This window comes from Sinohyriopsis cumingii, chromosome 8 (genome assembly GCF_028554795.1).
Source record: "Sinohyriopsis cumingii isolate HCF-2022 chromosome 8, ASM2855479v2, whole genome shotgun sequence".
Taxonomy (NCBI): Eukaryota; Metazoa; Mollusca; class Bivalvia; order Unionida; family Unionidae; genus Sinohyriopsis; species Sinohyriopsis cumingii.
In genome coordinates, this window is record NC_142968.1 from 52378959 (window position 1) to 52395915 (window position 16957).

General features: G+C 35.2%; 1 protein-coding gene across 1 annotated transcript; it reads right to left on the reverse strand.

The window, feature by feature from the left end:
* Positions 1 to 10738: 10738 nt before the first annotated feature.
* Positions 10739 to 12432, reverse strand: LOC149793515 (uncharacterized). Its single transcript, XM_089966399.1, has 2 exons — positions 12227 to 12432; positions 10739 to 11519 (listed from the first exon to the last, which is right to left on the reverse strand). Exons 1-2 carry the CDS (start codon positions 12365 to 12367, stop codon positions 11109 to 11111), a joined length of 552 nt encoding a protein of 183 aa, XP_089822525.1. The 5' UTR covers positions 12368 to 12432; the 3' UTR covers positions 10739 to 11108.
* Positions 12433 to 16957: the final 4525 nt, after the last annotated feature.

A 16957-nucleotide genomic window follows, 5' to 3' on the forward strand; every position in this document is an offset into this window, starting at 1 on the left:
TTTTTTGTTTGTAGGTCTGGAGTTCCCTTGGGCTCATGGAGCAGTTTCTTCTGCATCCATGCTCTCGATGTTTCCAAACCTGTTATAAAGTTTGATGGGGTCATCTGACCCCTTTTGTTGCCTGTTTCGATGAGATTTATATTTGTTTTTTGGTGATTTAGGTTGTTGGGTATTGCTGAAGGTAGTTTGTGTAGATGCCGTGTTTCTCTGTGATTGGTAATGAGGGGTGTTTGAGCTTGGTGTTGAATCTGGTGCTTCTGTTTGTGTTTGAGCGTCTTTCGTTGTTTTAGGATTGCTCTTCACTACAGTGGAGAAGGATGGGCCAGGATGGGCTGTTTTTTGCGCGTACAAGTTTTCTGGCTTCTGGATAGGGAATATTATTTGTGTATTTTACCCTCTGAATTTCCTTCTCCTGTTTCCAGGTATCGCAATCCTTGGAATTTGCGTGATGCTCTTTTCCACAGTTGACACAATACGGAGTTGCTCTGCAGTCAGCTTCCTGATGAGAATTGTCTCCGCATCGGCCACATATTTGGCTTTTAGAGCAGCGGTCTTCGTGATGGCCGTATTTCTGACACTTATAACATCGAAGGGGGTTTGGAATGTAGATCTCAACCTTCACTTGCAAGAAGCCAACATTAACCACTTTGGGTACTGTTGGCTTGTTGAAGGTGAGAACAATGGTGTTGTGTCCTGCAGATTATTATTACGTTTGATGCGTATTCGACGGACAGCAGTGACACCTTCACTTTTCATTTATTCAATGATATCTGCGTCGGTGACTCCAGCCAAGTCACGACAGCGAATCACGCCTTTGGACGTATTCAGTGTGGTGTGAGCGAATGAGGTCACTGGAATATCGAAGAAAGTTTTTAGTTTCTTGATATTGTCTGATTGACCTCGTCGTTCACACTCCACAAGACGGCAACCCGATTTCATCTTTTTGACGCTCTTTGGCATTCCAATCAATCCGGTAATAGTTTTCTCAATTACAAAAGGAGAGAGTGAAGCAAGCGATTTTGTATCATCTTTAGATTGTATTACCATGAAGCGTGGAAATGACTCCACACTACATGGTTCGTCGTCCGAGTCAGATAAAGTTTTCGTACGTTTATTTTGATTTTTTTTTGGAAATATCCATTTTGGCTAGATTAAAAATTCAGCACCCGTGCTCCCCACCCACCAAGGAGCCCAACAAGGGGACACTTTTCAAGTGTCAGGGATACACAGATGCCATACTCAGTTGATAAAACTACCTTTGATTGACCCTGAAGTCGCCAATTTCTAAGGTCGGTAAAATTACCCCCCGATTGACCCGTTAAGCCACCGGCTTCTAGGAAGTCTTCTAAGACTTGGAAAAGGGAAAGATAAAGGAACAGAATATAGGGGCAACGGTGGTATCAAGGGAGATACAAGGAGAAAGAGAAAGAAGGTGAGTGAGTAAATAAAGACTTCCTAGGGCTCGGAGTGACCAGCCGATTTGTCGGAACCGGGCCCATCCCGACCACCCGTCTAAGAGAAGTAGAGGCCAAAGTAGTGCATTGCATGGAAAGCCTCTGCTCAACTACCAGGATCCTTTCCTCCCCCGACACAGGACGCAACCCATGGTAAACAGGTTGCCTCTACTTAGTCGCCTTTTACGACACGTAGCGAGGCACAATGGGCCAATTCTACAACCCGGACCCGCAGGGGGATCTGACAATGTAATGTTAAAGGAAAAAAAAAATAGCATGTAATAAGTCACTATTTAGCTACCTATTAAGTGTATGTGTGCGTGTTGAACTTTAAGCCTTGTAAAAATGTATTTTTACTACAACATAGTGTTTGAATTTTTTTACTCTTTTTGAATACCAGTATATACCTATCAAGCCACTTTAGTATTTGTTTAAATATAAGTCAATTAATGCTCCTAATCATGCTGTAGCCCTAGAAGCCACAAAAAGAAAAGTTGAATACATAGATACCATGAAGACTAATTTTATTTGAAAGGATTACAGCGAAAGAAATGTCCAGCTTCGGAAGGAGCCAGAAAACTGTGTATGCATACAGAATACCTTTAACGTGATGACAAAAGGAATTAATGTAGGTGAGATCAGGTAGTCAAACCAAAACAAAAATAATTTAGTACACCGTTTATCGCTTTATTTACTTTTTATATTTGAATGAATACGTTTATATATTATTACAATTTTGAGGTGATACTCATTTAATACGGAATTGACAAATGGCTTTTGAACTTACTCTACTGCAACAATTATATCCTGATTGGTTGATGTTTAGAATTTCCACCTACTAGACTGGTTAAGGGGGACTAGCTCGCGCCAACACTAGTGAAATGGACTTGCGAATGTCCGTTTGTAAGGTGGAAACAACATTTGCAAATCGGAGTCAAACATGATTTAGAAGTAATGATTGACCACCTAGTGTCAGTGCTAATATTCTGGGTTACATAAATCATTGCAAATATTTGATCTACGTCTTGATTAGCCTTATCGAGAGAGGACCAGTATCATCAATGAGTCAGAACCCTAAAGCGTATAAAGACATATTAAGCTTACATATAAATACAAGTGAAGGGGTAAATTATTTAAATAACATAAACTAGCACAAACATATACATGCAAAAAACAAATATTTGGGACAAATGTGATTAATGTCTCTCTTCTCTGGAGTTGTGAATGGATGTGAAAATAACCGACGGGGTTAACTAAAAGCAATTAATATAAGAGGCACCGCTTCACTGGCCTTCTTCTCCAACTGCGTCGCACGGTGGGTCGGTAGAGTAAGAACTGCTTCAGATATATTTGCCTCTTCACATAATTTCTAGTTTTCCATATCGTCGTGTCCGTGATCTTGATAATGGTCCACGATACTTTCCCGTATATGGGGTAGTCTTGGTTAAACAACATGCCGGAAAAGATGATGAATTACTCTACACTTACCCACATCGTGCTTGAACGGCCTTACGAAGAGGTGAAACTATGAGAGAATGCACAAGTGTTATAGTCTAGGAGCTGATTGAAACCGGGTGAAATTTCCTACCAATCGAAACGTGCATTAAATTAGGTTAGATAGATTGTGGGTTTCTCTTCCATTTTAAGAGACCGTGTGCGTTGCGTCATTTTCAATATATAGGTGCAAGTATATTCCTACTGTTCACCATTGCAGAACAGTTTGAGTACCATACATGTAACTGAGAAATCGAGTTATGGTAATATGACTGCGATCACCAATGCAGCAGTAACCAGTATTGTTCTACCATAATAAGATGACTTCATCTTATATCTGATCGATTTCATTTCTTCTCAGCAGGAAATGCTTACCACAAAGGTTATTCTACCTTCATTCCCTTCAGGATCACTACCATTGCTGGATGATTTCAAAAACACTGGAACTGACGAAAGCATTGCAACGACAGAAAAAAGTTGTTGTTGTTGTTGTTGTGGGGTTTAACGCCATTTTTTCAGCACGATAGGCTATACATGGCGGCCAGTATTAATGGTGGAGGAAGAACCCGGAAAACCCCGGAAAGAACCACCGACCCACGAGAAGCTACTGGCAGGCTTTCTAACATGCCCACATTGGCTGAATCTTAGACTCGAACCGTCGCAGACAGAGGTGAGATGGCAGTGATCCGTAACGAAGAGCGCTTTAGACCACTCGGCCACTCGGGGCCCCACAGAAAAAAGTAGAAGAAACAATTATTCAACAAAAGTAATTGGAGGACAAACAACAAAAAAAAAAAAACGAGACGAAGAAGAAGAAGCGTGTGTGTGTGCGTGTGTTTGTGTGTGTCTGTGTGTGTGTAATTTGAATTTTTAACGTAGCTTTCAACAATTGTTCAGTCCTAATCGGTACGATGTCGCAGTGTGGCAGTTTATAGTGATGTCTAGAACTGGGGTATCATGCCCCAAACATGTAACATGATGTCACAGCCAGTTACATTATCCTGACACTAGGCCGACCAGTCCTAATTCTAACCTCTTAATGCCGAACCCCTGACGAGGAAGCTGTCAGTACAATTTGTATAAGTCTCTGGTAAGACTTGGCCAGGGTTCGAACCCGCTATTACCCTCATTCGAGGCGGACGCTCTAAAAACTGGGTCACCGGAGCGGTCTGGAGAAGAGGGAGAAGAAGAAGATGGTGATAATGATGATGATGATGATGATGACGATGATGGTTTATATCTCTTAGAAACGAACCACTACTCAACGTTTACCAAATTTAGTAATATTGAAATATTTTCCTTATGATTCGATTTTGGGTATTATATACACTCGAAAAGTTAACTAAATTAATAAAAAGGTACACTTACCTTTCTTCATCTTTGGTTATTCTATTTGAATATGAATCACAATGCAAATTACATAACACATCTCTAAAGTTCACTTACTTGTTTTATTCTTTCTTCCACTGTCACGACAATGACAATCATTTGGGACATTCCATTTGCTCGCGCGTGTTGCAAATATCCTGTCAGGATCGAATTTAGTGGACCGGCAATAATTAAAACCGCCCAAAGCCGTTGACAAACTTCAACGTGTTCAGCAATCCCAGGACGAAAATTGCACTTCACATGACCCAAGTTTCACCTCCAAGAGGTAGCGAACATCACACAATGTTAATGGGGAACTAAATTCACAGAGCCAAATGCAGAATTGTCTAAATTAACATGTAAGAAGATTTAATGTATTTAACAGGTGATAGTGTCTTTTGCCGAGATGGTGCCGTGAGAAACGATAATTCATGATGGAGAAAGGCATTAGAGAACATTTCTTAATTACGATCCATCCAAACAACGAACGACAAATATATTTAAATTCACTCTGTGGGAAATGTGACCAATTCAAAGTGACCAATTCAAAGTGCGTTGGAAAGACAATTCACCTAGTTGTGATTCACGGATTGCCACTTCACAAGTCATCTAATATAAAATGAAGTAGAAGTGATTACCATGGCACTAAACACAGCAACTAATTCTTATTCTCAGAGCTCCGCTCCTCAACAATAACTAATAAAGCCATGTCTGTGGCTGTTGTATGCCTTTTTCTGTCAAATCTGTGTATTGTATCATCACAGAGACTATTTTCAATATACTCCTACACAAAGCAGACAAACACATTTCAACTATATAACTCATCCGTTATATGGGTTAACTTCTTCCAAATCCTGCATTGAGATATGCGAAGGCAGTAAAAGCAACGGTATCATTGCGGTCAGTACCACTCACAACATCGATTATCCCAGTCACTATATCACCAGACCTCTTTTAGAAGAATTTGAAAATTACTCTCCCTTGAAATTGAGTTACTCTTTGGAAACCAGGACTATCGAACTGTATTGTATTCTTCATTACCAAGTGACGGTTCTGTGGATGCGCTTTCCAAATAAACGTATGTTCTTTCACAGGCAAATAACCTAACGCAATTTAATTGGATCACAATGCTTATTGGGATCTATCTTTGGTAGAAAACCTTCAATCTATGCAAATCCTATATGTCAACAAACTTCGTAACGCTTTCGTCGTCGATATCCTCAATGAACATGTTCAAGAAAGTCAAACATAGTTGATCTCCTTTATTAAGAATGACAAGGGGAAATCACTCACTAATCCATCATTGACCACGTTTACCAATACAGTTCATACTGGTCAAAACGATTGCAGCGTGTTTCAAAGATCAGCATTTAAAGTGTATTGATCGAATGCCATTAAATTGCTCATCGCCTAAAATGCAATGTTTCGAACAGTAGAAAAATGTCCACAATTCCTTTGACCCGGTGTACATTCTATCCTAGGTGTAAACACTAGTCTAGTAATTAAAGAAGACGATCGATTAGACAAGCATTTCGTTACACCGTATAATTGAAGTAAGGACTCGAATTATCGTTTGTTTGCTCGGATGTGTTTGAGCACAACATGAATGGGAATTACTAACACTCCATCAGTGTGATTCCTTTGAAAATGAGTTCGGCTATTAATGCCTTTGACGAAGGTAGAAACACCTGTCACATTGATCATCTATGTGTACATTCTCATTATTTTCCTATCAAAAATCGTGTTTTGTTAGTGGAAGCTTTAGTATATAAGGAAATCGTGGACACAATATTATATGTAAACGATGATTCAGTGAATTGAATCATGAATACCAAGACGTGGCTCGACAAGGAGGAAATGGTGTAGGAGTTATGTTCAAATTCAGTCTTTGTACGGGAGAATATATCTTAAAACCTATGGTGACTTGAATACTCCATGCTTTTAAAGATAACGATCTGGCGCATTTTTATTTTATTTCTCTAAACGTCCTCATCGACAAAATCTAAAAGAAGCCTTCCTAAAATCATGTAAAAATGTGCTGCATCGAACCAGAAAGGACGTTGTTGGTCACTGAGACCTGCCTATAAATTCGTGGTACATCAAAATAGGGCATTATGTCTTCCTCCACGCTCCGGTAAGGATGAGGAAGATGGAGACATCTAACCCCGTTCAGATCTCGTCGACAGGTTCATAAAACGAATACTAGCACGAACAGTCAGATAATTGGAATGTTTGTATTACTAACAACAACATAAAAGACAATGATAAAGGATGTACCGTGATTCTTGCGAATGTTTCAAGTCCTAACTAGATACGTTTGCATTGCAGCAAAATCGATACTTACACTCAACTAACTCACATGGAAATCTATTTACACACATAATAGAAGCCAAGAACATACATTTTGATGCTTCCGTGGTAAAGAGATCTGAAGCGCTGGACAAATTTAAAGACAGAGTTTAAAGAGGGTGACAATCCTCACAATGATGAAGTTAACGACCGCCAAAAGAAAATCAAACACGTACGCAGTTTAGAAATGATGGCTTGTTTTCATTTGGACAGGTGGTTGCAAGACAATTATCCGCTAAATGGTATGGATCTACAGATGAGGATGAATTGAGGAAGACCCATGTTCCATTTGAGGGAAAATGCTAACAATTACAAAATCTCATGTGGAGAATCTTCGTAAAGTTTGAAACATAATCCGACATACTTTGAGATAACCGACTGGCATTTATCCACTAGAGTGTGTTGGAATATCATCCTTCACTGCTGCATCTGGACTCCGATCCGTCGAAGATCATATGTTCCAAGGGTAGCTTCCCATAAATTTACCCGTTTGCATTTTCAGTCAACATTTCAACATGTCCAAGATGTAAATCAGACGTGATGGTCACACATTGTGCACCAAACACATTGAACCTAACGTAGCCCAGACAAATTACTGACGATCTTAGAATAAGCTATAAAACAATTAGGTATCAACGGCATCACGACACTGCGTTTGACTATTACGCAGGAGAATACGGTTAGCGGGGACGTGACTTCACTCCAGAAGCAGTAAGATTGACATTTCCAGCCTATAAAATCGGGCCAACTTTGTGAAGAACTTTAGGTTGGAGTAGTCCTGGCTAAAATAGAAAACGTCAACTCAATTTGACAATATGAAAAGAAAATTTCGGGACTCAAGAAGATATGGAGATATAAGATCAACAAAATCAAGAAGACATGCATAGTCATTATGTCTAGATGGTCAGAACATAAATAAAATGTTGTGTCCAAATTTACTAGTGCCCTTGGTCCATGAATGATAGACCTTGGGTTTTGGATATTAATCAAAAAGCTGATGTTGCGTAGAGTAGATTGTGTTTTGGATAGCATATTTGTGTGATTTAATCTCCTTTGGCACCATACGCTCTTCGTCTGACAGTATGTTGCAATTTTATACACTACACAAATCAGTTTGAAAAGAGTGTATGGGGCTTTGGAAAGTAACGAAAAAGTGGGTGTTGAGTAGTGTTCATAAATGGCTGTTAAATAATAGGGTGTTTGGTGGATAATAATAAAATGTGGTTGTTGAATAGTAAAGATGATTTATTTGGATAATACTCAAATCTGAGTGTTGGATATTATGTTTGAGTGATTTCATCCCCTCCCTTTAAATCATACCCATATTTTCAAGAAGTTAGGTGTGGTATCTTAGACACCATGCAGCGTGTTTTGGAATGCATGCGTTGGATGTTGGATGTTGGATATTGAAAAAGTGGGTGCTGGATCGTACTTAACACATGGGTATTGAAAAGTTGTACGTGTGATGGATAGTAATCTAAAAGGTTGTGTTTTTTGGATATTACTGTACTTTGAGTTTTGTACATTGTGCTTTCATCCCCCTTCTTTACAGCGTAATCTAATAGTAAAGGTGGAGTTGAGACACGACAGTGTTTTGGATAGTGTTCATGGGGTGTTGTCTAGTAGACAGCTAAGTAACTGGACAGCTGTTGTTGTGGGGTTTAACGCCATTTTTCAGCAGAAAATTGGCTATAGATGGCAGTCAGTATAAATGGTGGAGGAAGAACCCGGGAATACCCCGGAAAGAACTACCGACACACCAAAAGCTACTGACAGGCTCTGTCTCGTACCCACATTGGCCGAGCCGGAGACTCGAACCCAAATAACTAAGTATTAGATAGTTGGATAGTAGATAACAAAGTAATTGTATAACATTGATGTGTTGAATTCTCGTATACCCATATTGAATATTCGACCCATTCAAGTCATACTTTAGAATATTTTATGTTCATGTCAATATACCTTAGACCAATATACAACGTCACTGTTGAATACGATTTAAAAAGAGGGTGGTGGATTATATATATATTTTGTGTTTTGAAAGCATATATATATATATATATATATATATATATATATATATATATATATATATATATATATATATATATATATATATATATATATATATATATATATATATATATATATATATATATATATATATATATATATATATATGTATATATATATATATATATATATATATATATATATATGTGTGTGTGTGTGTGTGTGTGTGTGTTTGGGATTGCAGGTGGGAGTGGTTCAAGATTTGTAGATCAACATTTTAACATCATCATTCCAATTTTGACCCTATAAACACGTTTCACTCTATAATACCATCTTTATGTTAAACTCAATTTTAACATGTTATTTCCCTATGACCCTATTTCAGCTCGCGCATATTAACCAACAGAGTATAGTTAATTCTCATGTGACCCACCACAACAAATACGCTCATACAACTATTAATGGTATGTAAAGGCATACAGACAAAATAGCACGAGGAAATTGTTTCCATACGATGCTAGATGGGCTGGCACTACATTTTTATATTTCATCCGGTCTAAATAATAAACCCAATCACGGCTTACTGTTCAGCAAAAAACTTCATTTATTCCACAAAAGTAGGAAAACGGATGTAAAAGAATACGAGTTATTGGGAGACAGTTGAGGTGCTTAATAATGCAGACGCTGTTCGTTCAGCTCATTTACATTTCGTACACTTGTTATTTACACGTTATGTTCTTATGATGTGTGTATTGTGTTCTTCGTCCAATGCTATTCTTTTATTCTTTTAAGTTTTAATATGTCGTATGGTCTAATGGTGTATACACCTCACCTTTTCGTGCAGAATGGCACAAAATATAAATATTATTTGCAAAATCACTACGTTATGTGCATATTTTATTGTGTGCATTGTTTTGTTTACTTACGGTGTATAACTTAACGACTTTGATCAGATTGGTTCTTTCATATTAGTGTCATTTACATGTCATTAAATTCTTTTTAAAGATGCTGTGCGTACAACATCCGTATGATTCACCTGGATAATGAACTCTTCCAAAGTCGATAATCTCGGAATTTAATTTAGATATGACAAACGTCTGAAAATATTCCACAAACGACAAAAAAGTATTACCATAACTCACATCAATCGATCATCCAACTCAGTTAAGGGTGATTTTAGGAAGCATCTATTGTTAGTCAGTTACAGACAGAATAATGTTATTGATTAAGAAGAGGAAGCGAAACAATGGGGTACATTGCTTATGACTTATCTTCCCTGTTCGTATGAAACAGTGCATATACACCATAACTTTGTGATAATATATGTATGTTGCCCGTATATTGTAAAGGAAAAAGATAATGCTATCTTTGTATACTGTTTCTATTTTCTTAACGGTCTCGTTTATATTGTTTGGTGCACATTTTTGTATTATTATTATTTGTATTCTACAACTGCTGCGCTTATAATCAGTCAGCCAAAGAGTTAATTGAGTGATTGTAAATCGGATTGCATGCATATTCTACATGAAGATCTTTTTGATTTGAGATCAATTTATATTTTATTTTTCAAACCAGTGTTCTTTAGCTGTTTTGTACTGTGCAAGCATGGAGTATAACTGAGGTATTACATATTCAGCCGAACCTATTGTAGGTTTGGAGTATTTGACTATGACATATCGTTTGAAAGATAACATGTCCGAGCAAACTTTATCAGTAGTCTGTTTCAAGAATGTTGGGGAAAAAAACGGTGTTCACAGGACATATCTAGAAATGATTTTTTTCCTATCAGTGTTTTCGTAAGGTTTTATCGCAGCGCAAATTTAAAATATCCTTTCTAAAAAAAAAAGATTAAGAAATTGTGTTTTATACAGAATCCAAGTTTTTGCTTGTGTTTGATCCGCCATTGTGTCACTTGCTGTTTTCGTGGTAAGTGTATCCACCTATTGATTAAAAGTACTCGGTCCAAATGCTAGAACATTATTGTTCTTTCCTTTTTCTTCATTTTTAACATGCCTGTGCCTTTGACTAGGAAAGTAAATTATGTTGCAACTGATATTTTTTTGTACGAATATATACGTGCGAATACATAAACGCAGCAGAACATAAACGGTAAACAGCTGAGATCATCAAGCGGGATACAGATATAAATCAGCTTCTTCAGTCTATTATATAAAATGCTAGCCAATAGTTTTGAGCATAAAATACAAGGAAATTTTCTGTTCTAGGTGAATAATGTTTGTATTTTATCCCATGGGTGAAAGCTCGGGTATTCTCCGCCTGTTAGCATACTGCACTTTTTTCAAACATTCAATGAAAAATATCGACTGTTCAATCAATTCAAGTATATATCTTATATTCATACTTTAGAAAAAAATATTATTATAAAAATAATTAAGCTCTTAAAAACATTTTTGTCCATGATATTGATGATCATTCAGTAATTGTTATATAGGCAAGAACATTGGTTTCCTTTTCTTGAGATGAACCCGATGATCGTTCGGGAATTGGATTGATGTATCCTTCTCCTGTTTTATGCACGTCGGGATCCACACCCTGACATATTTGAAATGTACATGCAAGATCATTGACTGAGGTAATGTAAGACTGATCCATTATATGCACGTCGTTTGTCACATCCTCAGAAAATTCACTAGGACGGGCAAGTTCATTTGTTGGGGTTAGATAGTTCTCATCTGTGACACATACGTCAGTGTTCTCAACATGACACATTTCTGTAGAATGGGCATAATTGTAGCATCCATATCCAGAAGTAATTTCAGTTTCATCCGAATTTGCCTCTATTACGTTGTCTCTCGCATAATCGTAGTCCGACAGAGCAGTCTAGAAAAAGACAGTATGGAAAAATATTTCAAATAATGAGGCGTAATATATGAAAATAAAATAAAGCGAATGCGAGTCAGATATTTTAACAAGTTAAGTAAAGGTAGGTTATACGCATATTGCACTCAATCGTACCATTTTCAAAATAGACAGTATCATGAGAAAGTACAAAATATGAGCATTGAAGCCATTCTGTATATTAACACATACATCTACACAGTAGTCAAAACGAGCTACGAAAAGTTTAATTTGTTTTTGGGTTTCGTAATCAAATTGTACGTAACATACACAGTGCTATGAAAATTATATTCGCATTATTTTCGCATTCCTATATTCCATCAACGAAAACATTTGATTTTAACGAGCAATACTCTCCTACTTCCATATTGAACAAATGTCCCCTGCTTTTCCAGCTCAATAGACCTGCCTTACATTTCAATAGTATCGTCAGGAATTATCGGCTGATGGTCCTAAATAATGCATTTTTATTCAAAATGTACATGCAAAAAGATTGACATGTACAATTACTAGCTGATTGATTGACGGATTGCTATTGTCATCATTTCAAAGAAGAGTGCACTGTGGTATTTCAAAATAAAAGTATAGGAGGTATGTCACAAAAACAAAGAAGCACAGGTTTAAACGTTTACGTGATATTGAGACCAGAGAGAGAGAGAGAGAGAGAGAGACTCATCGCCAAATATTACATCTTCAATGGTACTGTACATTCCTTCTTGACGGTGTGGTCCAAGAATTTCTTGGCCTGAGTTGTTCAGGTTACAAAATTTTGTGCCAGTATCAACATCGTAATTAGCAACTTGTATTTCTCTATTTAAATTTGTAAACATATTGACCAGTCTGCTCCGGTAAGAAGACACTAGAATGCTATGTGGCTTTGTGTGTTTTAGAGCCACATGCCCTTTTCTCGAATCTGCAACATCTTTGAATATAGAAAGCAGGATATAATAGTTATTTTGCTATATATTGTATCTTCATAATTGTATTGTCTTTTCTTTTGTGTACATAAATATGTCGTAAAAATGTCGTGTGAATACTGGTATAAAGAATTGAAATAAGATTTCATTTGTATGCGAAACAAATTTAAATGTACATATATAGACACAAAATGATAAGGTAAAGGAATATGATTTTATTTATAACATTGTAATGGCTGTCGTTCTCTAATAATGTAGAACATTCCTAATTGATTTGTTTCTTAAGCTTTGTTTGCGTTTTACAGTTTTTAATTTTGTTGTACGAATAATTTCATTATTAAGTGCACTACGGTAATTTAAAGCAGTAACACTTCCGACAAAAATATGACAGCTTTTCGAATCTATGAAAATAAACAAAACACAATTCTTTTCTTAAAACAATCATACCGATTCTTCTGGATATATTTTTACGCCAGTATGTGACGAATATATTAAATCCTACAATGAGGAGGAAGACAGAAAGAATGACTGCTCCAACCCAATATTTTTCTGATCGGAGATCTGAAAGACACAATATAAGCCTCTTATTGTGTCTTTTTAAGTAATGATAAAACAGGGTCATACCAATTGTATATTGTAAAATGACCCATTTATGTGTATATGTCGACAGAAAGATTACTATGTTATATGTAAAAGAGACTAAAGATCTTTCTGATTAATGGTATGTCAACCCTAATAAAGAACAAATGTATAATGCACAAGATAGAATCTGTATTTCACTATTGCAGTATCTGAGAACAAATAAACTAACTCAACAATCGGTACATTTGTCATTTTATTTGAATAAATGGGTTCTGTAAAAATTATTTCGAAAGATAAATGGTTAGTATACTGATGTTATTAATTGTTTGACTTGGAGTTTCGTCTGCTTTACGTCTGCTATTTGCATTTACATTTTTATCATTATTTTGAGGATAAACCTTATATCTAATATTAAGTCCGCATTTTCATCATATGAAATCGAATTGGGATTATATGGCAAGGTTTGAGCTTTCTTGCAATAAATATCGTAAATGGCAGTTAAACATATTTACCCTGATTTTCTCCTGGGAGTGAAGAAACTAAAGCAAGAACAAATGCGAAATCAATAAATGAAGCTTGATGAACAGAAGAAGAAAAGAAAAAAAAATCAATATTTTCTGTCTGGTGTATTGCTGGGTAATCAATAATATTACATAGTATGTATGTATGTATGTATGTATGTATGTATGTATGTAGTTTTTGATAGCTCTGGTGAATACATTATTTCGTACATTGAACTGGCAGATTTAATAACGACGAAAGGTAAAATAGATTTGAGCTCTGATAATTTCATATATATGTCTAACTATAATATTGGTGATACTGTCTGTTTCTAGTTTTAATTCTACATTTTCAATATAACAAGCGGAAATAAAATTATTTTCTTTAGGCAATGCGTCTATGCGGAACAGAGTTTTTATGCAAAAATATGTCATACGTATTAGTTGAACATATTTACCTTGATATACTCCTGGGACAGAAGAAACTAAATTAAGAACACAGATAAGGCACAATATAAATCAAACATTTTTGCGCCAACAAAATGACATATTTCAGACTTTACAGTCAGAATCATCGCCGATGAGCCAATTATATTTAATAATGGATTTGAACGTTTTGAGTATGCATGTATGTATGTATATATGTATGTATGTATGTATTTATACTATATTTTTAAATATCGATGTCGTTATTTCATTTGTTAAATTGAACAATATAACACCATATTTCATATTGATCAAGACAAACAATGTCCATGATCCCTTTTAATGTACATGATAATCTTCCGTAATTACCTTTCGCCACTTGCAGAAAAACGGGGAAGGATTTCGCCGTCATACCAGTTTCCCGATTTCTCGCAATGCACGTGTATGCTCCAGTCATTCTTGACTCGAAACTGTTGATTATGAGGACTTCGTTCCATATATTTACATAATAACTCTCCCACTGAAAGGTACAAAGCGGGTAGCAATCGGCTGAACATTTCACAGTAAAAGTTTCGTTTTCCCTCAGGTAAATGTCACTTTCTCGAAGATCCAAGGATACGCTGTATGGTCCATCTGAATGGAGCGTTTAAGTAATAAAGTTGCACATAAGCAGATGATCTTTCTTACATGCTGTCTTTAAAACATATTTATAAAGCAAGCAATAACTCGCTACAATGTTCTGTCAAGCTAGATATTATAAAGTAAGAGCTCCGAAATACATTATAATATACGGGATCTTACGGTTTTATCTATCTTTGGCATCCTGGCGACAGTATTGACAATGGTTAGTGCTACTTCACCTGTGTCATAATACAGATCTGAAACTGGTTTATTCTGCTAACTAACACAATAGTCTTGTGTTTCTTGTAAAAGGTTCATTAAATTTTGGTGAATCCAAAACATAAATACAAATTAAAGAAGCATGATGTTTATTGCTTTAAAACTCTTATTTTTACCGATAAATTAATTCAGCTTTCAAATTTGCTTATAAGCAAGTTAATTGTCTCTAAAATAGTCATGTAAATGACAAAAGATTTTCTGAGATAGGAACAGATTAAATTGAAATATGGATGGCATACAATTGAATTTTGGATGTGGACATTAATGATGATGCTACAAAAAAAATTCATTTGAACAAAATACAATCACAACAAAGATGTGACTAGTATTTTGATTATTTGTAAACAAACTGTTTTATCCAGATTTCCTATATATTGTCACTCGCTCTCTCTCTCCAGCTTCTGTTTTTCCTCCCTTTCATCGCTTTCTTACAAGACTCTATCTGCTTCTCTTCCTGCACACATGTCCTTCTGTCTTTGTTATTTCCGTACATTTTCAATAAGGTCATAATGTACGATGTAAGTTTAACATGTAGATATAGAGAAGTTAACACAAAAGATCATTGAATTTGACAAACATACTTACAGAATGGTAGCACTGTGTAGGGCTCACTGTCCTCAGAACGGCAATTATACAAACCATTGCAACAATTTTCTATACCTATTTGACATTGTACTTTGCTTAATTTATCCATCTTTGTTAAATCTGTGTATGTTAACATCGATGAATTTGCACGTAAGCGGCTCGTATAATTCAGATATGTGCCATTTATTTTCCAGTAGTAGGTTAGACTGTCAGGCACAAATGACGTTGTACACACTACTGCAAAGGACTTGTGAAGAACAGGCTTTCCGATTCCACGTATCTGCGGCGTGTCTGAAAAGCGTGTAAAGCATGTTACTCCCCTTTGTAAATTTCTAATTGTTTTCTTTTTCTTGTTTGAGTACAGTTATATAAAACATATCAACCTAGAAATTTAAAACATCATTTGAAAACATCATCAATGCATTTATGTTGTAATTATATCAAACTTGTCATAATGCTTCCTATAGTTTGATTTTACAATGCAGATAATATATCAGGGACAAACTTGCATCTCACTAGCTGTTCTATGCTAAAGACGAGATCTATTTTACTATTGCTAACACGTCTTTCATTTGTCTGATTAATATATATATATATATATATATATATATATATATATATATATATATATATATATATATATATATATATATATATATATATATATATATATATATATATATATATATATATATATATATATATATATATATATATATATATATATATATATATATATATATATATATATATATATATATAGATATATATATATATATATATATATATATAGATATAGATATATATATATATATATACATATATATATATATATACATATATATATACATATAGATATATATATATATATATATATATATATATATATATATATATATATATATATATATATATATATATATATATATATATATATATATATATATATATATATATATATATATATATATATATATATATATATATATATATATATATATATATATATATATATTGGTGAAAATGACTTAAGTTAAATAGAATGTTACCTTAGCATCGAAAGAGCTAGCATTACGGAGTGAAATAACATTTAAATTTGTCTGCCTTGCAGATATTTCACTTCTATTAATTTCAGTAGTAACTGGTACTCTTTACATGAGCTATATGTTTATCGTTATATTTACCCATCACCATCAACTCCCTGGTCACAGTTTTGATGCTTAATCCTCGAATAATCAGCGCCGCATACGTTCCATTATGTTTGGATGAAATGTTGATAAAAGATACGAAAATAATCCAGTCTTCACTCTTCTGTAGTATTGCACAGCTTACCGATAGGTTATCTCTACTTGAACACTGACCGTTTATGACTGAAAGAATCACATCTCCACTGGTATTTGTTATGCGCACGGCAGTTCCATCAGGATTGGAAATATTTTTACCAACATTCCATTCCAAAGTTGCATTGCATCCTTTAAATGCAATCTGTGCACTCTCTGTATAAAAATGC

What these genes read in the sequence shown, in the direction of transcription:
- LOC149793515 (XM_089966399.1), bottom strand. Translation starts at nt 12,367, where the DNA reads ATGTTTACAAATTTAAATAGAGAAATACAAGTTGCTAATTACGATGTT. An exon ending in TGTACAGTACCATTGAAGAT is followed by an intron (nt 11,520 to 12,226) that starts GTAATATTTGGC and finishes GTCTTTTTCTAG; the next exon opens with ACTGCTCTGTCGGACTACGA.